The sequence below is a fragment of the Podarcis pityusensis genome, assembly GCF_964106645.2.
Source record: "Podarcis pityusensis genome assembly, chromosome: 6".
Classification (NCBI taxonomy): Eukaryota; Metazoa; Chordata; class Lepidosauria; order Squamata; family Lacertidae; genus Podarcis; species Podarcis pityusensis.
Genome location: NC_138030.1, coordinates 12,877,204 through 12,894,067, shown reverse-complemented (window position 1 = coordinate 12,894,067; position 16,864 = coordinate 12,877,204). Strand labels below are relative to the sequence as shown.

Sequence of the window (16,864 nt, the reverse complement as noted above, 5' to 3'; positions counted from 1 at the left end):
CTTCTCTGACTTCCAACTCATCTGTCATCTGTGAGGGCTAAAAGGTACCATACCCAGATGTGACAACTCCTTTCAAAGCATGAAACATGTTTCTACTCCCCTTGTTCCTAATTCTGGACACTTTCACCCACATTAGCACTCCCCCCGGCTTCCACTTCATTTACCTGTTGGTCTGCAATTCAGAATTCTTGTTCCTCTTCAACCATACTCTTTGGCTGACTGAAATCTGATGCCCTTTTAAATGTGTTGTAGGAGGGGAGATTATTGGTTTGTGTTTGTATTTGTTCTTATTTTTATTATGTATTTTGTGTTTATTTTAAGTTGTGAACAGCCCTGAGGTCTGTGGATGAAGGGTGGTATACAAATTTAATTGATGATGTTGCCATTGAAGTGCAGATAAATGTTGGCTTTGGGCATGGTAAACTAAATTTGATAGCCCAGCCTGCCTTACAGAGATGTTTAAATACATTGATGTATTCCAAGACATCACAAGCAGTTAAGGTGGCAAAAACAAGCAACTACTTGTAAAATTTCATTTGTCAAATGCGTTCTGTATATCACTAACTATGAATTCAAATCTTAAGTGGAAGCCACCTGGAACCTATTTGCCCAGAAAAAGTGGAAAACGAAAATCAGCCTGCTAACCACGGTGTCTCTGTTTTCTTTCCAAACAGGGAATGACCAAAATCTACAGCAGGAGACATCTTATGCCCCAACTGACAAAGCTGCTTCCTCTGTGAAAAAGAACCAGATGAAAGAAGTAAGGAGTCATTTGGGAATACCTTTTCAACTCTTGGTAACTCAAGTAACATTGGACTAATTAAAAGCTGAAAGGACAAGTAGTTGATAAACCAGCCATTCCCCACTGGATAGTTTTAATAGTCGCAAAAAGCAATGGGATATTTTGGGCGGTACTCAACTTAATAATACTTAATTAAATCATTAAACAAACAAGTTAAAAGTACAGTACAAAAAATAAAACATCAGTTGAAACTATAAAATAAAACTTAAATTAAAATGGCTACTGGGATTTTTAAAAAGTCTTCAGTAAGTACCAGCACTTCAGTACAGAAGGGGCCTGGCTGACCTCAACTGAGAGTTCCATGAAATTGGTCCCACAGTACTAAACACGCTGTTCCTGGTGGAAATGAGTTGTGCATTTGAGCCATGAGTGATAAGAAAGACTTCAGTGATCAGGCAGGTATCCTAGAGTTATCCTCTACCCAAATTGTTAAGCACCTTGTAAAGTAACACCTGAACCTTGGAACTGGCCCTGTAGTGTAGGACAGCCATATAGACTTTTTAGTGCTAGAACTATCACACAGTGGAAGTCCCCCTCTTCTCTCTATGCACCTCCCCTAATTCTGATCCAGAGGGTTGGAGGAACTCCAGAACAGATGGGGGGGGGTAGGAGAGGAGAGAGAGAAGTTCATTTGTTCCGTGAAAACTTATTGAACTAACAGAACTACTTATCTATTAATATTATGACAAGAGGGGGAACGAAATGGTAGTCATTTGTGATGGTCAGTGATCTTCCATTTCCAATAAAGGTATTTGTATTACAAGATGAATTTTGGCAGGCACCATGGCTATCCATATGAAAACTTATCTCATGAAAGTGTCATCCCCCAAAGTTAAACATAGATGCCATTTACAAGAATAAGTTGCATGACATTCGTTTTCCAGAAGGTGCCTACTTACTGCAAGCCGTTTTGCAGTGAGAAAATAACTTTCAGCATGGGCCCTTAGTAGACTTCTTGAAGAAATAAGACTTTAGTGCAAGTATTTATTTGTGCAACTTTCCCTTCCCCTCCTGCTGAATACTTCACACTATCTATAACAGTGTGTTTGGGACACTCCCAGAACTGGTTAAGTTGGGGGAAAGGGGAGAGGGAGGGGAAGTTCCATTACACAGCCAGATGTCCCTGCACTGACAGAAAGAGTGCACTGAATACTGCCCAACAACAGCAATCCTAACCTTACTTACCTGGGAGTCATCACCATAGAATTCTGCGGAACTAACTTCTGGGTAAGGCTGCAGTCAGTGTAATTAAATGAGTTACTTAATTTACACAATGCACTTAGTGGCTTTGGATTTGAAAGTGAATTCAATGAATTGATAATTTCATCTCCTTCTCTGGTAGGAAGTTTCTGGGTCTGCTAATGAACGCTCCAGGGGCAGTCTCTCTCTTCAGATGATGCCTGCAGTTCCAGATGTTTCAAAAGCAACATATTCCTTTACACTGGCCACTGATGCAGTAGTGGAAAAAGCAAACACCTTTGATGTCAACGCCTTAGGAATATTTAAGGAAGAACCACAGCCAGATGTTATTTCTGATGATTGTTGGCCTTCCATTGAGCATTGCAACTTTGAACTGATAGTTTCAGGCAAGAGCCATTCACACAGCATTGTGGATTCAAAGGTTATTAGTCCTATATTTGTGGAATCAAATGCAGACTGTGATAATGTAGAATCAAAGTATCAAAATTTTACCGACTTAGAGCCCTCTGTCCACGTCACAGGAAGAAAAGAAAAACCCACAGGTGGAGCTTTATATCCATCTCTAAAAGAGCAGCTTGCCCCCACCTTCCAAACTCCATGTCCTGCTTTGTTCGGATCCAAGTTGCTTACTGGTACATCATTTTCAAGTAATCCTTTACATAGTTCAGGGCTTGTGCAGGAGACCAACAGCTCTCCTGGCCACTGCAGCTGTACAGAGAAGAACATCCACTCTACAAAACCAGGCAATGATCAAGGAAAGCTTTCTAAACCTGGATTTCCTCCTTTCAAAACCCCCTCTACTTTCATAGCTAGCTCTGGAACACTATCCAAACCCTACAAAAAACAAAGCTTAGAAGTGATGAGCAAACAAGCTCACGTGGAATATGACGACATAAGCAGCAGTGATGATGAAGACAGGCTGATTATAGAAATATAGTGACTAGCCCATCTGCTGTTGAAGATAAGGCAGGAGTGGGAAACCTTTTCTCAGTCAAAGGGCCACATTCTCTCCTCGGCAACCTTCCAGGGGCCACATACTAGTGGTTGGCAGGGCTAGATGCAAAAGGTGAGTGGAAGCAAAGGCTAAATGGGCAGAGAAATGGGTGTACGACTCTCACCTCTGTACAGCAAGCGACATTCCAGCCATGCAGAAATCGGGTTTCTACATCCACGCCTCTGTCCTGGCAAGCAAGAAGCATTATCTACCCCACCAAAAGGACTTGACATCAGAGAATAGGGTTGGCAATGGAAGTGGCTTGGGGAAGAGTCCTGAAAGCTGGCCTGAAGTCCAAATTCAGACTCTAGACCTGAGGTTCTCCACCCCTGATATAGGGGCATGATCAATAGGAAGTCCAGTAAGGACCAGACCTGCCTTTATCCTCCACCTTAAGCGCAGGAAAAAAACCATTCCTGACCTCAAGTTGGGTTTCTTTAGATGTGTTAATACTTTTATATGAAGCAAGGAAGCAGTTGGTCCCCGCACAGTAAACCAACATCGCCGTAGCTCCTTGCTTCAAGTTTTGTTGTAAGCTCAATGCTATTGGTCAGTCTCTTATGTTGATACAATAGAAGGCAGAGACCATGTGCAGGTTGAGGGTTGACACTTGAGTGTCACCTACTCTGGAGTTGTTTTCCCTGCTGCTGCTTTTCTGCAAGTTTTTCCATCTAGACTTTTGCATGAGGAGATCTGCACCTTTAAGACATCCTACAGCTTTTCCGTATTGCATAAATATTTCCGTGCTCCCTTGTGACAGACAACACAAGCATGTTTTGCTTTGTGTTTTGTGCCTTCTGAAATCGAATTTGAATATTTTATATCCCCCACTGCTCTGGTAACATGGCTCACCAGTGTTGAACATTTCCTGAGGTTTCTGAAATTGGAATATTTTGAGTTGTTTTCTAGGTTCAACAGGGTTGCTGTTCTTTTGTTTAAGCCCCAGGACTTGAATGTAAAATACCAAAACACATTTCCTTCCCCAGTTTTTGTGCTAGTTCAGTCTTTGAACTAGGTGCAACAACAAAACACACTTCATTGAAGATTCACCAGCTTCTATGTACAAAGTCCAATTGGTCAAACTGAATTTTTCTAAACTGAACCCAATTTTGTTATAACACTAATTTGAAGTGATGCCAATTTTAGAACGCAATTGCACTATTGTATTATATTCAGGTTTTATATTTAGTATTTCATATGAGTTTTGGAATACTTTTTGATGTTATGTTACAAGGCAATGAATCTTTCATGTGAAACTCATAACTGCTTGCTCCTTGATCAAAACAGAATTTGTAAAAATGAAACCTTATGTAGGCCATCTATTCCTTGCTGGCCCCAAGTCTGCATACCTAGGAAAGGCACGCATTACTGAACAATAAAAAGCAACGCAGCACATCCATAAGATATGTAGGGCTGAAAATGATCAAACTTCTTATTGTTCCTTTCAACAGTGTAAATGCAGACTTTTTATACTTTGCCAAATTGGTAACCACATTGTAAGAGCTTTGTATTGATTTTTAGCATACTGAATGTTGCAGGGTGGAAAAAAGCCTACCAAACCTAAAAAATATTTTTTTTTTTACTACTACTTAAGAACTAGTACAGAATTGCATAAGCTCTGTTGGAAGGTGTGTAACAGAGATATGAATTATTGTCTTAGAAACTTTCTAGTAGATGTTTCTTGGTGGGTTTTACATATGCTCTGCAAATACCTTTCTATCTTCATGAAATCTTGTGCTTATTAAAACATTACCATAATTCCAAGTGAAGACTACAGTTATGGATGTTGGTATTTTTTCAGAGTGACAATAAGAGTCAATTCAGCTCTGCTTGTTAATTGTAGCATAACAATCATGACTGGATGTGAAATTTGCCCCCTTTATTCTTAAATGACAACCGTGCATCTTGCCGTGATGCATAATGTACAATGGTTAGTCGACAACATTTGTTGAGTCTTCTGTCCTTTTATTATGCATGTGCTGAAAGAAAAGAATGTCAGGAGATGCTGAATTTACACGAATCTAATGCACACCTCAATTTTCAAAACCTTGAAACCCAAAAAGTATTTGCTGGCACCATCAAATCTAAAGCACACCCTAATTTTTGTGACGTAATTTGGCCCAAAAAGGTGTGCAATACATTCAAGTAAATATGGTACATTAGAAAAGGTTTTGTCTCCTGTAGACAAGCCAGCAGGCACTAGAATTAGCAGTCTTTCTCAACAGCTTATTAAAATGAGAATACAAGGTAGCTGAAATGATGTTTATTTAACTCTGAGTACATAGAGAAGTCCTTATGCTACTAGCACACAAGCGCCACCAACTGCTTTTATTTTTTCTTCTGCTTTTCTGCTGAAGAACTTTGCTTTCACAATTACAGGCTGTTTGGGCAGTTTCCCCTTGCCCAGGACTTTATAATAACCCTAAAAACATAAACAGATAGGAGAATCATCAGCAAACCCAGAAGGTACCAATTTTTTTTCCAACCATCACTGATCAGTTCCAATAAAACTAAAAGATTATGTACACTTTGTGAAATATTGCAAGTAAACAAACTGTGGGTAGGAGGGAAGCTGTAGAACTAGAGACTACAAGGGAGGAAACAGAAAATAGCAACTTGACAGTATAATGGAACATGTGCAATTTAAAGTGTGCTTGCTACTTCATGATATTCACTATGCCCATCATCATGAGTCTCAGCATTCTTTAGCTGTGCATTCCAGCCGACAGAACATTTGGGTAATATGGGGCAATTAAAGTAAAAAAAAAAGCTTTCACCATATCATGTTTCACTGAAATATTGAGATAGTTGTTTGAAAGTGTGTAGTTAATGTAAAGAGACAGAAAGACAAATGTTCCATCTTTTTACCACCTCCCCTTTTGTATATACAATACAGTATCTACAGACATACAATGAAGTCTCACCATCTTTTCAGTATATGAGTAATAGAAAGAGCCAAGTCTATTGAATGGGCACTGCCTTTGTTTTGTTAATTGGAAAATTAGCTGTTCAAACTCCAGGGTTATGGGGTTACCAGTATCCTACAACTGCATTTTTACAATATGCAACATACGTCTATTTCACTCATAATGCTGACACAAGCCATGGCTTATTGCAAACAAGCAGGCTCCCGAAGTGGAGACTGAGGTTCCTTGGTCATTTTGCCCCTACACTACATAACACCATGGTTTGGTATGACATTCATCCAAACAGGCTCATGGTTTAGCTCTTTCTGAAAAAACCAACAAACTGTAAAACCTACAATAAATTTAAGTAATGCAATCACTTTCCGTATTGTTTTTAACACTTGATTGGAAGCCGCCCAGAGTGGCTGGGGAAACTCAGACAGACGGGCGGGGTATAAATAATAAATTTATTATTATTATTATTATTATTATTATTATTATTATTATTATTTTATTATTATTTAAAAATGCCCACTCTACAGACTGTGCAAGCCTGGCCTATAGCTTGGTCTCCACCATCTATGCCCCATCAAGCCAGATGCAGCCAACAGGTAGCAAAACTAAGAGGCTGGCAAACTCCCATTTGGTCTGGGCAGGCCTACTGTAGTCAAATTATGCAGACCTTCCTTGGTTTTTACATGATAGGAAGCAAATATAAAAGCAATATTTGGGAAGAGCTGCATCACTATAAAAAATTCATTCAAAAGTTTTTGACACTTACTGAGCGCACAACATCAATTACAGGTGATAATCCGGCCGAATTTTTGGCATACTTGAGCCTTGTCTGCTCGCTAACAAGTGTCCACAGTTTATCCAGGTTGACTGTGGGACAGAAGTGCTGGTTTTTCTTCAAGTGGTAATGTCTCATACCAACCTTTCCAAAATAACCAGGATGGCTAGAAAGAAAAATCACAAACTGAAAAATCACTGCATGATGCATTTTTAAATGCATAAGCAACAATACCAAGGTTTATTGGATGACCATGTCTAGGTTTACCGACAAAAATATCTGGCACAGGTTAAGAGCAAAAGGTGTAATGCAGACATTCTTAATTCAAATCTGAGGTCAGCCATGAGCTCAGAGTGCTTTTAAGTAAGCTTCTTTCTTAATACAGGGTACAAAGATGAGGCAAATATTGAGAAAGGAGAAAGCTCTACATGAGACATTGTTGTCTGCACCCTCCTGCTGACACACATCTCTTACTCTGAGGAACAGCCCTCTGTTACTAACCTGATGGCTGACTGTACTATGCGGAGCACAGTCAGTGAATAAAAGTCAGTTGTTACTTTCTGAGCACTATAGCACACCATGATAACTGAAAATATCTAGATGTGACTCTAGTCTCAGTTATTTGTAAATATGCAACTTCATTGTCTTGCCAAATTCTCAGGGAAACAGATAAAAGCAGGAAAAAGATTGTGTATGACAGTATATCATGGACTGGAACAGATAAGATTATTGCTATTCTACATGTCTACGTACATTTGAAATAAACCAGAATCTAGAGGCTAAAAAAGAATTTATTTTAAAAACTAGTGTGTTGAGCCAGTTTGTTTTATGATACTAGGTGCACCTGAAGTCCAAATGCAGTGGTACCTTGGTTCCTGAACAGTCTAGTTGTCGAACAAATCAGCTCCTGAATGCCGCAAACCTAGAAATGTTTTGGTTAGCAAATGTTTTTCGGAAGCCGAACATCCGACGCAGCTTCCGCTTGAGTGCAGGAAGCTCCTGCAGCCGATCAGAAGCTGTGCCTTGATTTTCGGATCGTTTCAGGAGTCAAACGGATTAAGTTCAACAACCAAGGTACCACTGTAATAAAAAGTGGGCTAGCACTTCCATTTTCTGGAAGGGCCATAGGTAGCTCTGTGGTAGACCATCTGATTTGGACACAGAAGGTCCTAAATTCAATCCCTGACATCTCCAGGTAACACTAGAGGAGACTCCTGCCTGCAACCTTGGAGAGCCACTGCCAGTCAGTCAATGGTACTCATCTAGATAGACCAATGGTCTGATTCTGTATAGGGCAGCTTCCTACATTTGAAAACTATCATTGTAACTTCTTTGGAAATTTTTCTAATGCCCCATATTGACTTGAGGTCCTATTTAGCGTATTTTGCTAATATTTACTAAACAAAACAAGGGGGACCATCCAATCGTATTGGCCTCCTGCAGCACACTTCTGATTGTGCAAATTGTGTGTGGGGGGGAGGGTCCTTCTTCTCCACCTACTCCACCAAAAGAATTTGCTCTGAAAGGCTGGGGGGATCCCACTGTATTCCCCAAAACTATGTGAAATAAAATTCATTAGGAAAGCAGATACTAAATATACTTTACATAGACTTGTACTTACTGGCTTCCATAGAGCTCTGAGAAGCCACAAGTGATGAAAGTTCAAGCTTTCCACAGCTGTTGCAATAAAATGCATGTATACTTTCCTTAAATACAGTTCAGTATTTGAAAACGGTATTTCTTAACTGCTGAATCTACATAGGTAGTTATTTTTTGGTGCCAGTTTTTTTTTTGGGGGGGGGGGGTTGATGAGGGAAGAAATGAAGGGAAGTAAAGAAAAAAGGGCTAGCTTACTATTTATCAAAGTTTATTCTGTGGTGGTGCAGGCCTCCAGCATTACCACGCCCTCCAGGATGCTTTCTATGCTTACCTAAAGAGAAACATCAAACAGAAATATTTTTAAAAAACTTTAAAGCAGAGAAACACGCACACACACTGCCAGCTTAAATGTTTATCATCACCAGTACTTAAAGACCACAATCCAACACAAGATTTAGGCAAGCTTAAGCCTGCAGACACACCCATACTATCATAGAGGAGTTAACTGTCCCAAGAATTTAGAGCACAACTTTACACATGTTTACTCAGAAGTTCCATCGTGTTTTCCCTCTAGTAAACATTTAGTTCAGCCTTTGTATGAATCATAGTGAACCTGCAAAGGATCAGGTCTGCTGTGTGATTAGCTGCACCCCTACTGGCCTTAACAGTCAACGTCGACTTCCAGTTTATGGCTTTAAAAAGCTCAATTTTTTTTATCAGGCTAGCAAAGCAGTGAGATCTACTTTCTTCAGACCACATTTCTAGGAACTTGGAATTTCCACTTTCTAAAGTTATGTCATTCATGCTACGCTAGCTCTAAGCAAACTGGAAGTATAATTACCGGTAGTTACACAAAGCAGGACTTAGGACGGTAGTTCTTTTACCCATTCATTGTCCTCAGTGCCTGCCTAAAAATATATGGTTAGGCTACAACTGCTCCAGAGGCCATATAGTGGATGCCATTTTGGGTTTGGAACAAGGCCTGAAGGGATGTGGGAAACCTATGCAAGTTTAGGCACCAAGTATGGTAAACCCATTTGTGTCAAGGAGTGAAGCAGAACTTGTTAATAAGCAATCCTATATTTACTACTGATGCTATTTATCTCTGCTTCTATACAATAACCATATTGCATTTCATAACAGTTCTGACTCAAGAGCTATGCTAAATACACTTATTAAAACTTCTCTGTTACCTATTTTCCTGCAAAGAGCTTGAACCTCATATTAGCAAGGGGAAACCTTGGCTGAGATAAAGTAGGTACTAAGGAACTTCTTCCCCACTGCTTGTATTCATTCTGGAATGTGCAAGCTGGACCCAAAGGCACAGTGGCTGTAGCTATGGAAAGATAGCCTTTGCTAGCAGCTAACACCTCAAGGACAATCTATCCCCATGTGAACTGACCCAGATCATCGTTTGAGGTCCTTCGTGTGCATCCTCTGCCAGAGGTCCAAAGGGGAGCAACACAAGAATAGGCCTTTTCTGCTTGCCTGACACCTTTGTTACCTGTCTTTAGGAACCAGGCAAAAACATTTCTCCCAGGCTTTTGGCTAATTAAACCATCTATGGCCTTTTAAACTGTGTGTGTGAAGGGGAGTGTTATTGTTTTAGTTTGTTAATTATGCTATATATTTTTGTGTTTTTATATTGCAAACCGCCCTGTGATCTTTGGATGAAAGGCAATATAAAAAAATTATAAACCATATGCTTTACTCCCATGCAACTACACTCAGGAGTTTTTTTTTTAAAAAAAGGGGGGGGGGGAGCAAGCCAAAAACTAGAAGTGTCAGACACCAAAAAGCTTTTTTCCCCTTTAAGTTTAAGTCACCTGATAACCAGGGGAGAAGATTCCAAAACCCTGTGAAGCAACAACAGATTTAAGTAGCAAAATAGTTTTACATGGAAGCTGCTTCTACACGTACCAATACGACCATGGCCGTGGCTGACGTGACCTCGCAGTTTCCTGGTCTTCCTCAGTCTTGAAGGCTTAAGAAAAAGACAATATGACAGCATATGTTATATCAGTGCCCAATGAAAGAAGAACAAATGTAACACGATGTTTCAAAAACCAACACATGATTGGAATACACCAGTGGGGGATCTCCAGCTTGGAACAGTTGCTTATGAACCTTAATCAGATTTACAGGCCTGATTAATGTGTGCTTCCCATTTACCTTTTCTGAAGACACTGGCATTTCAATGTTTGCTGTGCTTTGACTGTTTAATTAACTTCAAGTGGTGCTTACTGGTAAATAAGTAATCTCATATTTTTTTCTCACCTCAGGATGGCATATACACCATTATCCTCATTTTATCTGCACAAATTCCTGTGTCTACGTTAGGCTGTGATCAGCCCAAGATCACCCAGTGAGCCACAGGGCTGTGTGGAGATTTGAACCTTGGTCTCTGCAGCCTGAAACTTTAACCACCATATGGATACCATACTATATATGCATCAATATGCTATAGCGCTAGCCATACTAAGCTAGCAAGATAAGCCACACTAAAACCTATGTAAAATAAAATAAAATAAATACAGTGGTGCCCCGCAAGACGAATGCCTCGCAAGACGAAAAACTCGCTAGACGAAAGGGTTTTCCGTTTTTTGAGTCGTCCCGCAAGACGAATTTCCCCATGGGCTTGCTTTGCAAGACGAAACGTCTTGCGAGTTCTTGCGAGTTTGTTTCCTTTTTCTTAAAGCCGCTAATAGCCGTGCTTCGCAAGACGAAAAAACCGCAAGACGAAGAGACTCGCGGAACGGATTAATTTCGTCTTGCGAGGCACCACTGTACACCTATAAATAAAATAAATCCCTTCAGGCCAGCAGTCTTTTCAGGCTATTAAGATTGGATTCAATAACAGTACAGTAGTACCGCGGGTTAAGTACTTAATTCGTTCCGGAGGTCCATTCTTAACCTGAAACTGTTCTTAACCTGAAGCACCACTTTAGCTAATGGGGCCTCCCGCTGCTGCTGCACCACCAGAGCATGATTTCTGTTCTCATCCTGAAGCAAAGTTCTTAACCTGAAGCAATATTTCTGGGTTAGCGGAGTCTGTAACCTGAAGCGTATGTAACCTGAGGTACCACTGTATATAGGCATGTTCAGACATTCACCTGAATATGGAAGTAGAACCCTCCGCAACCCCTAATATCCCCACGTGCACCAGCCCTGCCCGTTCATTTCCTGATCTTCCCATGTTGAGCTGAGGTCTGAAGCAGCCTTTCACTTGCATGTGCAGCTTGGTTTCCTGATTAAAGTAGGGTTCCCAATCACGCAAACATGACTAAAATCCCCCTTCAGACCTCAACATGGGAAGGGCCATAGCTCCATGGTACAGCACACACAAATGGCTCTTGGTTCAATCTCTGGCATCTCCACCTCCAGGTAGGGCTGGGAATGATTTCTCCCACAGTCCTGGAGAGCCAATGCCCGCCAAAAAACCCCAACCAAACTAGATGAACCAACCACCTGACTTGGTGCGAGTTTCCTGTGTCATGCCTCCTATTTGGCATGTGGTATATTTGCCAGTATACCCACATTATTCAGTCCAGACACTGAGGTCCAGTTCTGAGGGCCAGAAGTGAGGTTACAGGGAACCAGGCAGAAGGCCTTCTTGGTAGTGGCGCCCACCCTGTGGGACGCCCTCCCATCAGATGTCAAAGAAACAAACAACTAACTTTTAGAAGACATCTGAAGGCAGCCCTGTTTAGGAAAATTTTTAATGTTTGATGTTTTATCATGTTTTTAATACAGTATTCTGTTGAGAGCCACCCAGAGTGGCTGGGGAAACCCAGCCAGATGGGTGGGGTATAAATAATAATAATAATAATAATAATAATAATAATAATTAAAAGCAGGCAAAGCAATAATTACAGCGCATCTCTCCCCAGAGGTCCACTAAGCAAACCTGTTCACTGTCACAGTGCTGACACCCATGTATGACACATTGCAAAGAGCAGAAACATAAGGCATTGGAGCAGCCTTCAGAAAAAAAATGCTTTTGGACCTCTATGCAAATACTTTTATCCCATGAAACACTCAAAAATTGCTGCGGGGTCTTGTCAGACCGGGACACGGGTGGCACTGTGGGTTAAACCATAGAGCCTAGGACTTGCTGATCAGAACGTCGGCGGTTCAAATCCCTGCGATGGGGTGAGTGCCTGTTGCTCGGTCCCAGCTCCTGCCAACCTAGCAGTTCAAAAGCACTTCAAAGTGCAAGTAGATAAACAGGTACCGCTCCGGCGGGAAGGTAAATGGAGTTTCCGTGCTCTGCTCTGGTTCGCCAGAAGCGGCTTAGTCATGCTGGCCACATGTCCTGGAAGCTGTACGCCGGCTCCCTCGGCCAGTAAAGCGAGATGAGCGCCGCAACCCCAGAGTCGGTCATGACTGGACCTAATGGTCAGGGGTCCCTCACGTGATGATGGTCTTTTTCCTCACTGGAGCAATGGTAAAGTGTTGTGGTAGATGCTGTACGATTTAAAAGTTTTATTCTTACAGGCAGTGGCGTAGCGTGGGTTGTCAGCACCCGGGGCAAGGCAAGTAATTTGCACCCCCTAACCTGTGGATTTTAGCACTCGAGCAGAGAGCTGCGAGCGCGCCCCCCCCAGATGTTGCGCCCTGCACCCCTGCACCCCCCACGCTACGCCACTGCTTACAGGTGTGCTACGTACAGCAGGCCACCTGAGTGAACTTCCCGAGCCACTTTCTAGTCCGGAGTTTAGGAGCCCCTGATCTAAAGGGCGCCCCGCCCCGCCCCCCCCCAGCTATCCCTTCGACTGAGAAAGGAGCAGATCAATAACAGATATTTTGAGGGGCGGCGCTGCTCCATTCAACACCCAACCGAACCCCACCATGGGCCGGGGGGGGCTTAAAAAGAAAGCCGTGGGGAGAAGCGCCAGTCCCGATGAGCTGGAGGAGGCAGGGAAGCGCGTCGTGGATGTTGTCTTTCCAACAACAACCCTGCGAGGTAGGACAGCCCGAGGGCGAAGGGGGCTCCGAGCGCAGAGCCCGGCCTTGAGTTCACTGTTAGTAAAAGACCCCGAGAAACCTCCCCCCCCCACCCACCGAGAGTCAGCCGCCATTCCCTGGCGGCTAAGTCCCCGCGCGGCCACCCTCCGTCGAGAGAAACGGCCTCTGAGGCGCCGGAGCACCAGGCCCCGCTCCTCAGGCGGCGCCCCCGCCTCACTCGCCACCTACCATCTTGGCGGCTCCAAGAAGATAAAAGGGAAAGAGCGCTCCTCTCGCGAGATGTCACGGGAAGGAAAGCCCTTCTATCGCGAGGTCTCAAAGCCCCCCTCGGGGATGGGCCTTGTAAACGATGCGCGCACGCGGAGAGAGAGAGAGAGAGAGAGGGGGGGGGCGGAGTCTCGCGATACTCTGGATGCCGGCTTCTTCCGCGCGGCGGCGTTCCGTTGATCACGTGGCCCCAAGAAAAAACAAAACGCGTCGCGGTCCGTCAATAGCAGCTGAGAAGAGTCAGAAGCGCTTGTTGCATAGATCGCGGTTTTAGTAGAGGTGGGGGGAAAAGTTTAGAGCGGCACATGGGGAGGTCTTTCGGTTCTCTATGGGCTACATGGTCCCTGATGCTGAGAACTCTTGCTCCCGTGCACGTCTGCATATGAGTGCAACCTGTTGTGTTCAGTGGGCTCTTACTCCCAGATATGTCCCCACCGGGATATGAATCATCTTTCGAGCAGATGGAAAGCTCTTTAATCTGAGCAGGCTGAAAGCAAAGAGTAAGGTTACTGTAACTTCTGTCATAGAGCTTCAAATATGCTGATGACAACGTAGTGTGTTCCCACACAGAGGATGACCTCCAAATCTTCCTAAATGCCTTTGCAGAAGCTTACAAAAAGCTTGGCCTATCGCCCAACATCCAAAAAACCCAAAGTGCTGCGCCAACAAACACAAAACAACCCCTCTGCAGTGCCACAAATCCAACTTAATGGTGTAATGTTGGCAAGTGCCAATTACTTTGCCTACCTTGGCAGTTATCTTTCCACAATGCTGAAATCCAGCATTGCCTGAGCTCTGCAAGCGCAGCTTTCTCCTGATTGAAGTGCAGAGTGTTTGAGGACTGGGACATTCGCAGGCAAACCAAAATGCTTGTTTACAAAGCTATTGTATTGCAATGGTACCTTTGGGTACAAACTTAATTCGTTCTGGAGGTCTGTTCTTAAGCTATAACCATTCTTATCCTGAGGCACGCTTTCGCTAGTGGGGTCTCCCGCTGCAGAGGCGCGCGATTCCCATTCGCATCCTGGGGCAAAGTTTGCAACCAGGAGCAGCTACTTCCGGGTTAGCGGAGTTCGTAACCCAAAGCGCTCATAACCAGAAACGTTCATAATCAGAGGTACAACTGTACCAACTTTACTGCATGCTTGTGAAACACGGACCACTTATAAATGCCATCTCCAATTCCTCGAAAGATTCCATCAGTGGTTTCTCTGAAAATTTTTACACATCACTTGGGAAGACAGGCGAACTAAGGCCAGTGTACTGGAAGAAGCAGAGATTGCCAGTGTTGAAGCAATGATTCTTCAACATTGTTGAACTGGTCATGTTTGGTTTCCTGATTATCGTCTTGCAAAGCACCTACTCTATTCCGAACTTAAAAATGGAAAGTGTAATGCTGGTGGTCAACAAAAGAGGTTTAAAGACTCTCTCAAGGCAAATCTAAAAAAAAGGTAGGATAAAAACCAACAATTAGAAAACATTGGCCTGCATGTGCTCCAGCTGGGGAACAGCCATTACCAAAGGCAGGGGTAGTAAACCTTTTTATACCTACCACCCACTAATGCATCTTTCTTGATGGTAAAATTTCCTTACCGCCCACCAGTGCTCGATGGAAGGAGGGTTCCACTTGTGCCGTAGAACCCCCTACCGGCCGCCTAGAATCCTGAAATGCCGACTAGTGGGCGGTAGGGACCAGGTTGATAACCCCTGACCAAAGGTGTCATGGGCTTTGAAGACCCTCAAACTCAGGAGGAAAGGGAGAAAAGTGCTAAGAGGAAGGCACTTTTGACAAACCCTCATCATGATCAACTCCCACCCGGAAACCTATGTCCCCACTGTGGGAGGACAAGTGGATCCAGAATTGGCCTCCACAGTCATCTACGGACACACCGTTAAGACCATGTTCATGGAAGACAATCTTACTCAGCTATGAGTGATCACCAAAGAAGAGTAGAAGACTCCCAGGTAAGTGTGCGTAGGGTTGCGATAGGTAACCGATGCTGTGATAGACAAGTAGCACCCGCAAAGACTGCAGCGGCGTGGCAGGTTCTGCTTTCTGTATCTTCCTCTTTTAGGTGGTTGGAAAAAGCTGCTTTTAAATTTTATATACACACACGAATATTGCCATTATATTGTTTTAATGTGTGCAACTTTCTTCCTTTAAAAAACAAACAAAAACCTTTGGTAATCCACTTTAATTATTATAACAACAAAAGGCAGGCTACAGATAATAAACTGAACTGTTTAAATTCCAAGTGTTGCTTCTTTATCCGTTGATGTTTCTTTCCCCCTCCATTTTATTTATCTGGGCATACATTAGTCTCAATATTTTTTCCAACGCGTTGTAAGAGTTCAACCCTAAAGCATTTAAGATCAGTCAATTTACGCACCTAGAGATATCAGAGTGAATCAGTGCCAGACGGCAGTAGAACCTTTTATGAATTTTCTCAGCATTCTGCCTCTCTGAGTAGAAGAATGACATGATTATTAACCTTCCTCATTCAGAATACAAATTCAGCATGAATGTGTGCTTCATTTTCATTAAACAAGTTTATATTCTGCATTTCAAGGAGATAAAAAATATATATACAGGGTTCTTCCCTTCACTCCATTTTATCCTCAGAACCGTGTAAGTTTGAATGATAGTGACTTCCCTAATATGAGTTTCATGGCTGAGTGGGGATTTGAACCTGGCTCTTGGTTCCCTACTTTAACCACTACACCTCCTCTCATTTATTTACTCTCTATTTCACCCGGGACAAGCTATCATTTTTAAACTGATTTGATTATATTTCTATGCCACTTTTCATTCACATACATCAAAAAGCAGCTTACAGACAAAAAAACTACATAATAGGACATCACAAATGCAACATAAATCATATAAATAATTGATAAATCATAAGTGAAACAATTACAAATCATCAGTAAAACAATTACAATCTATAAAACACTATTTACAAAACAACTAAATAAATAAGCTAAACATCACAATTATAACAAAAGTCATAGGATTCACAATTAGCTACAGGGGAGCCTTGAGACTTATCTAAATCCCAGACAGAAAAACTGATTTAATACTTCTTAGGAAGAGTCCCAGCGGAGCAAGCCAATATACGGTCTGGTTTAGTGTCCTGCTTTCAACAGTTGCCAAGCAGTTGCTTTTGGAAAGCCTTTTCCCAACTCAATGCCATCCAGATGTTTTGAACTACAACTTCCAGAAGCTACAGGCACTGTAGCTGATGCTTAGGAGTGATGTAGAGAGCATCAGGTTTGCTCAGAAGCAGGGTGGGAAGGCAGTAACCATAGCTGTCAACCTTCCCTTTTTTGGCGGGAAA

The 16,864-nt window shown here is 42.5% G+C and overlaps 2 protein-coding genes across 2 annotated transcripts in view; one reads left to right on the top strand and one right to left on the bottom strand.

Moving 5' to 3' along the window:
- Positions 1-4,765, top strand: part of ZNF831 (zinc finger protein 831) — a 45,148-nt gene extending 40,383 nt beyond the window's left edge. The window contains 2 exon segments of the mRNA XM_081010980.1: positions 675-760; positions 2,145-4,765. Coding sequence (XP_080867106.1) covers positions 675-760; positions 2,145-2,939 — 881 coding nt within the window. The 3' untranslated portion in view covers positions 2,940-4,765.
- A 479-nt stretch (positions 4,766-5,244) lies between these two features.
- LOC308480220 (large ribosomal subunit protein uL15-like) lies at positions 5,245-13,627 on the bottom strand. The gene is made up of 5 exons (XM_081011677.1): positions 13,488-13,627; positions 10,212-10,275; positions 8,547-8,622; positions 6,684-6,858; positions 5,245-5,418 (listed from the first exon to the last, which is right to left on the bottom strand). Exons 1-5 carry the CDS (start codon positions 13,488-13,490, stop codon positions 5,290-5,292), a joined length of 447 nt encoding a protein of 148 aa, XP_080867803.1. The 5' UTR covers positions 13,491-13,627; the 3' UTR covers positions 5,245-5,289.
- Positions 13,628-16,864: the final 3,237 nt, after the last annotated feature.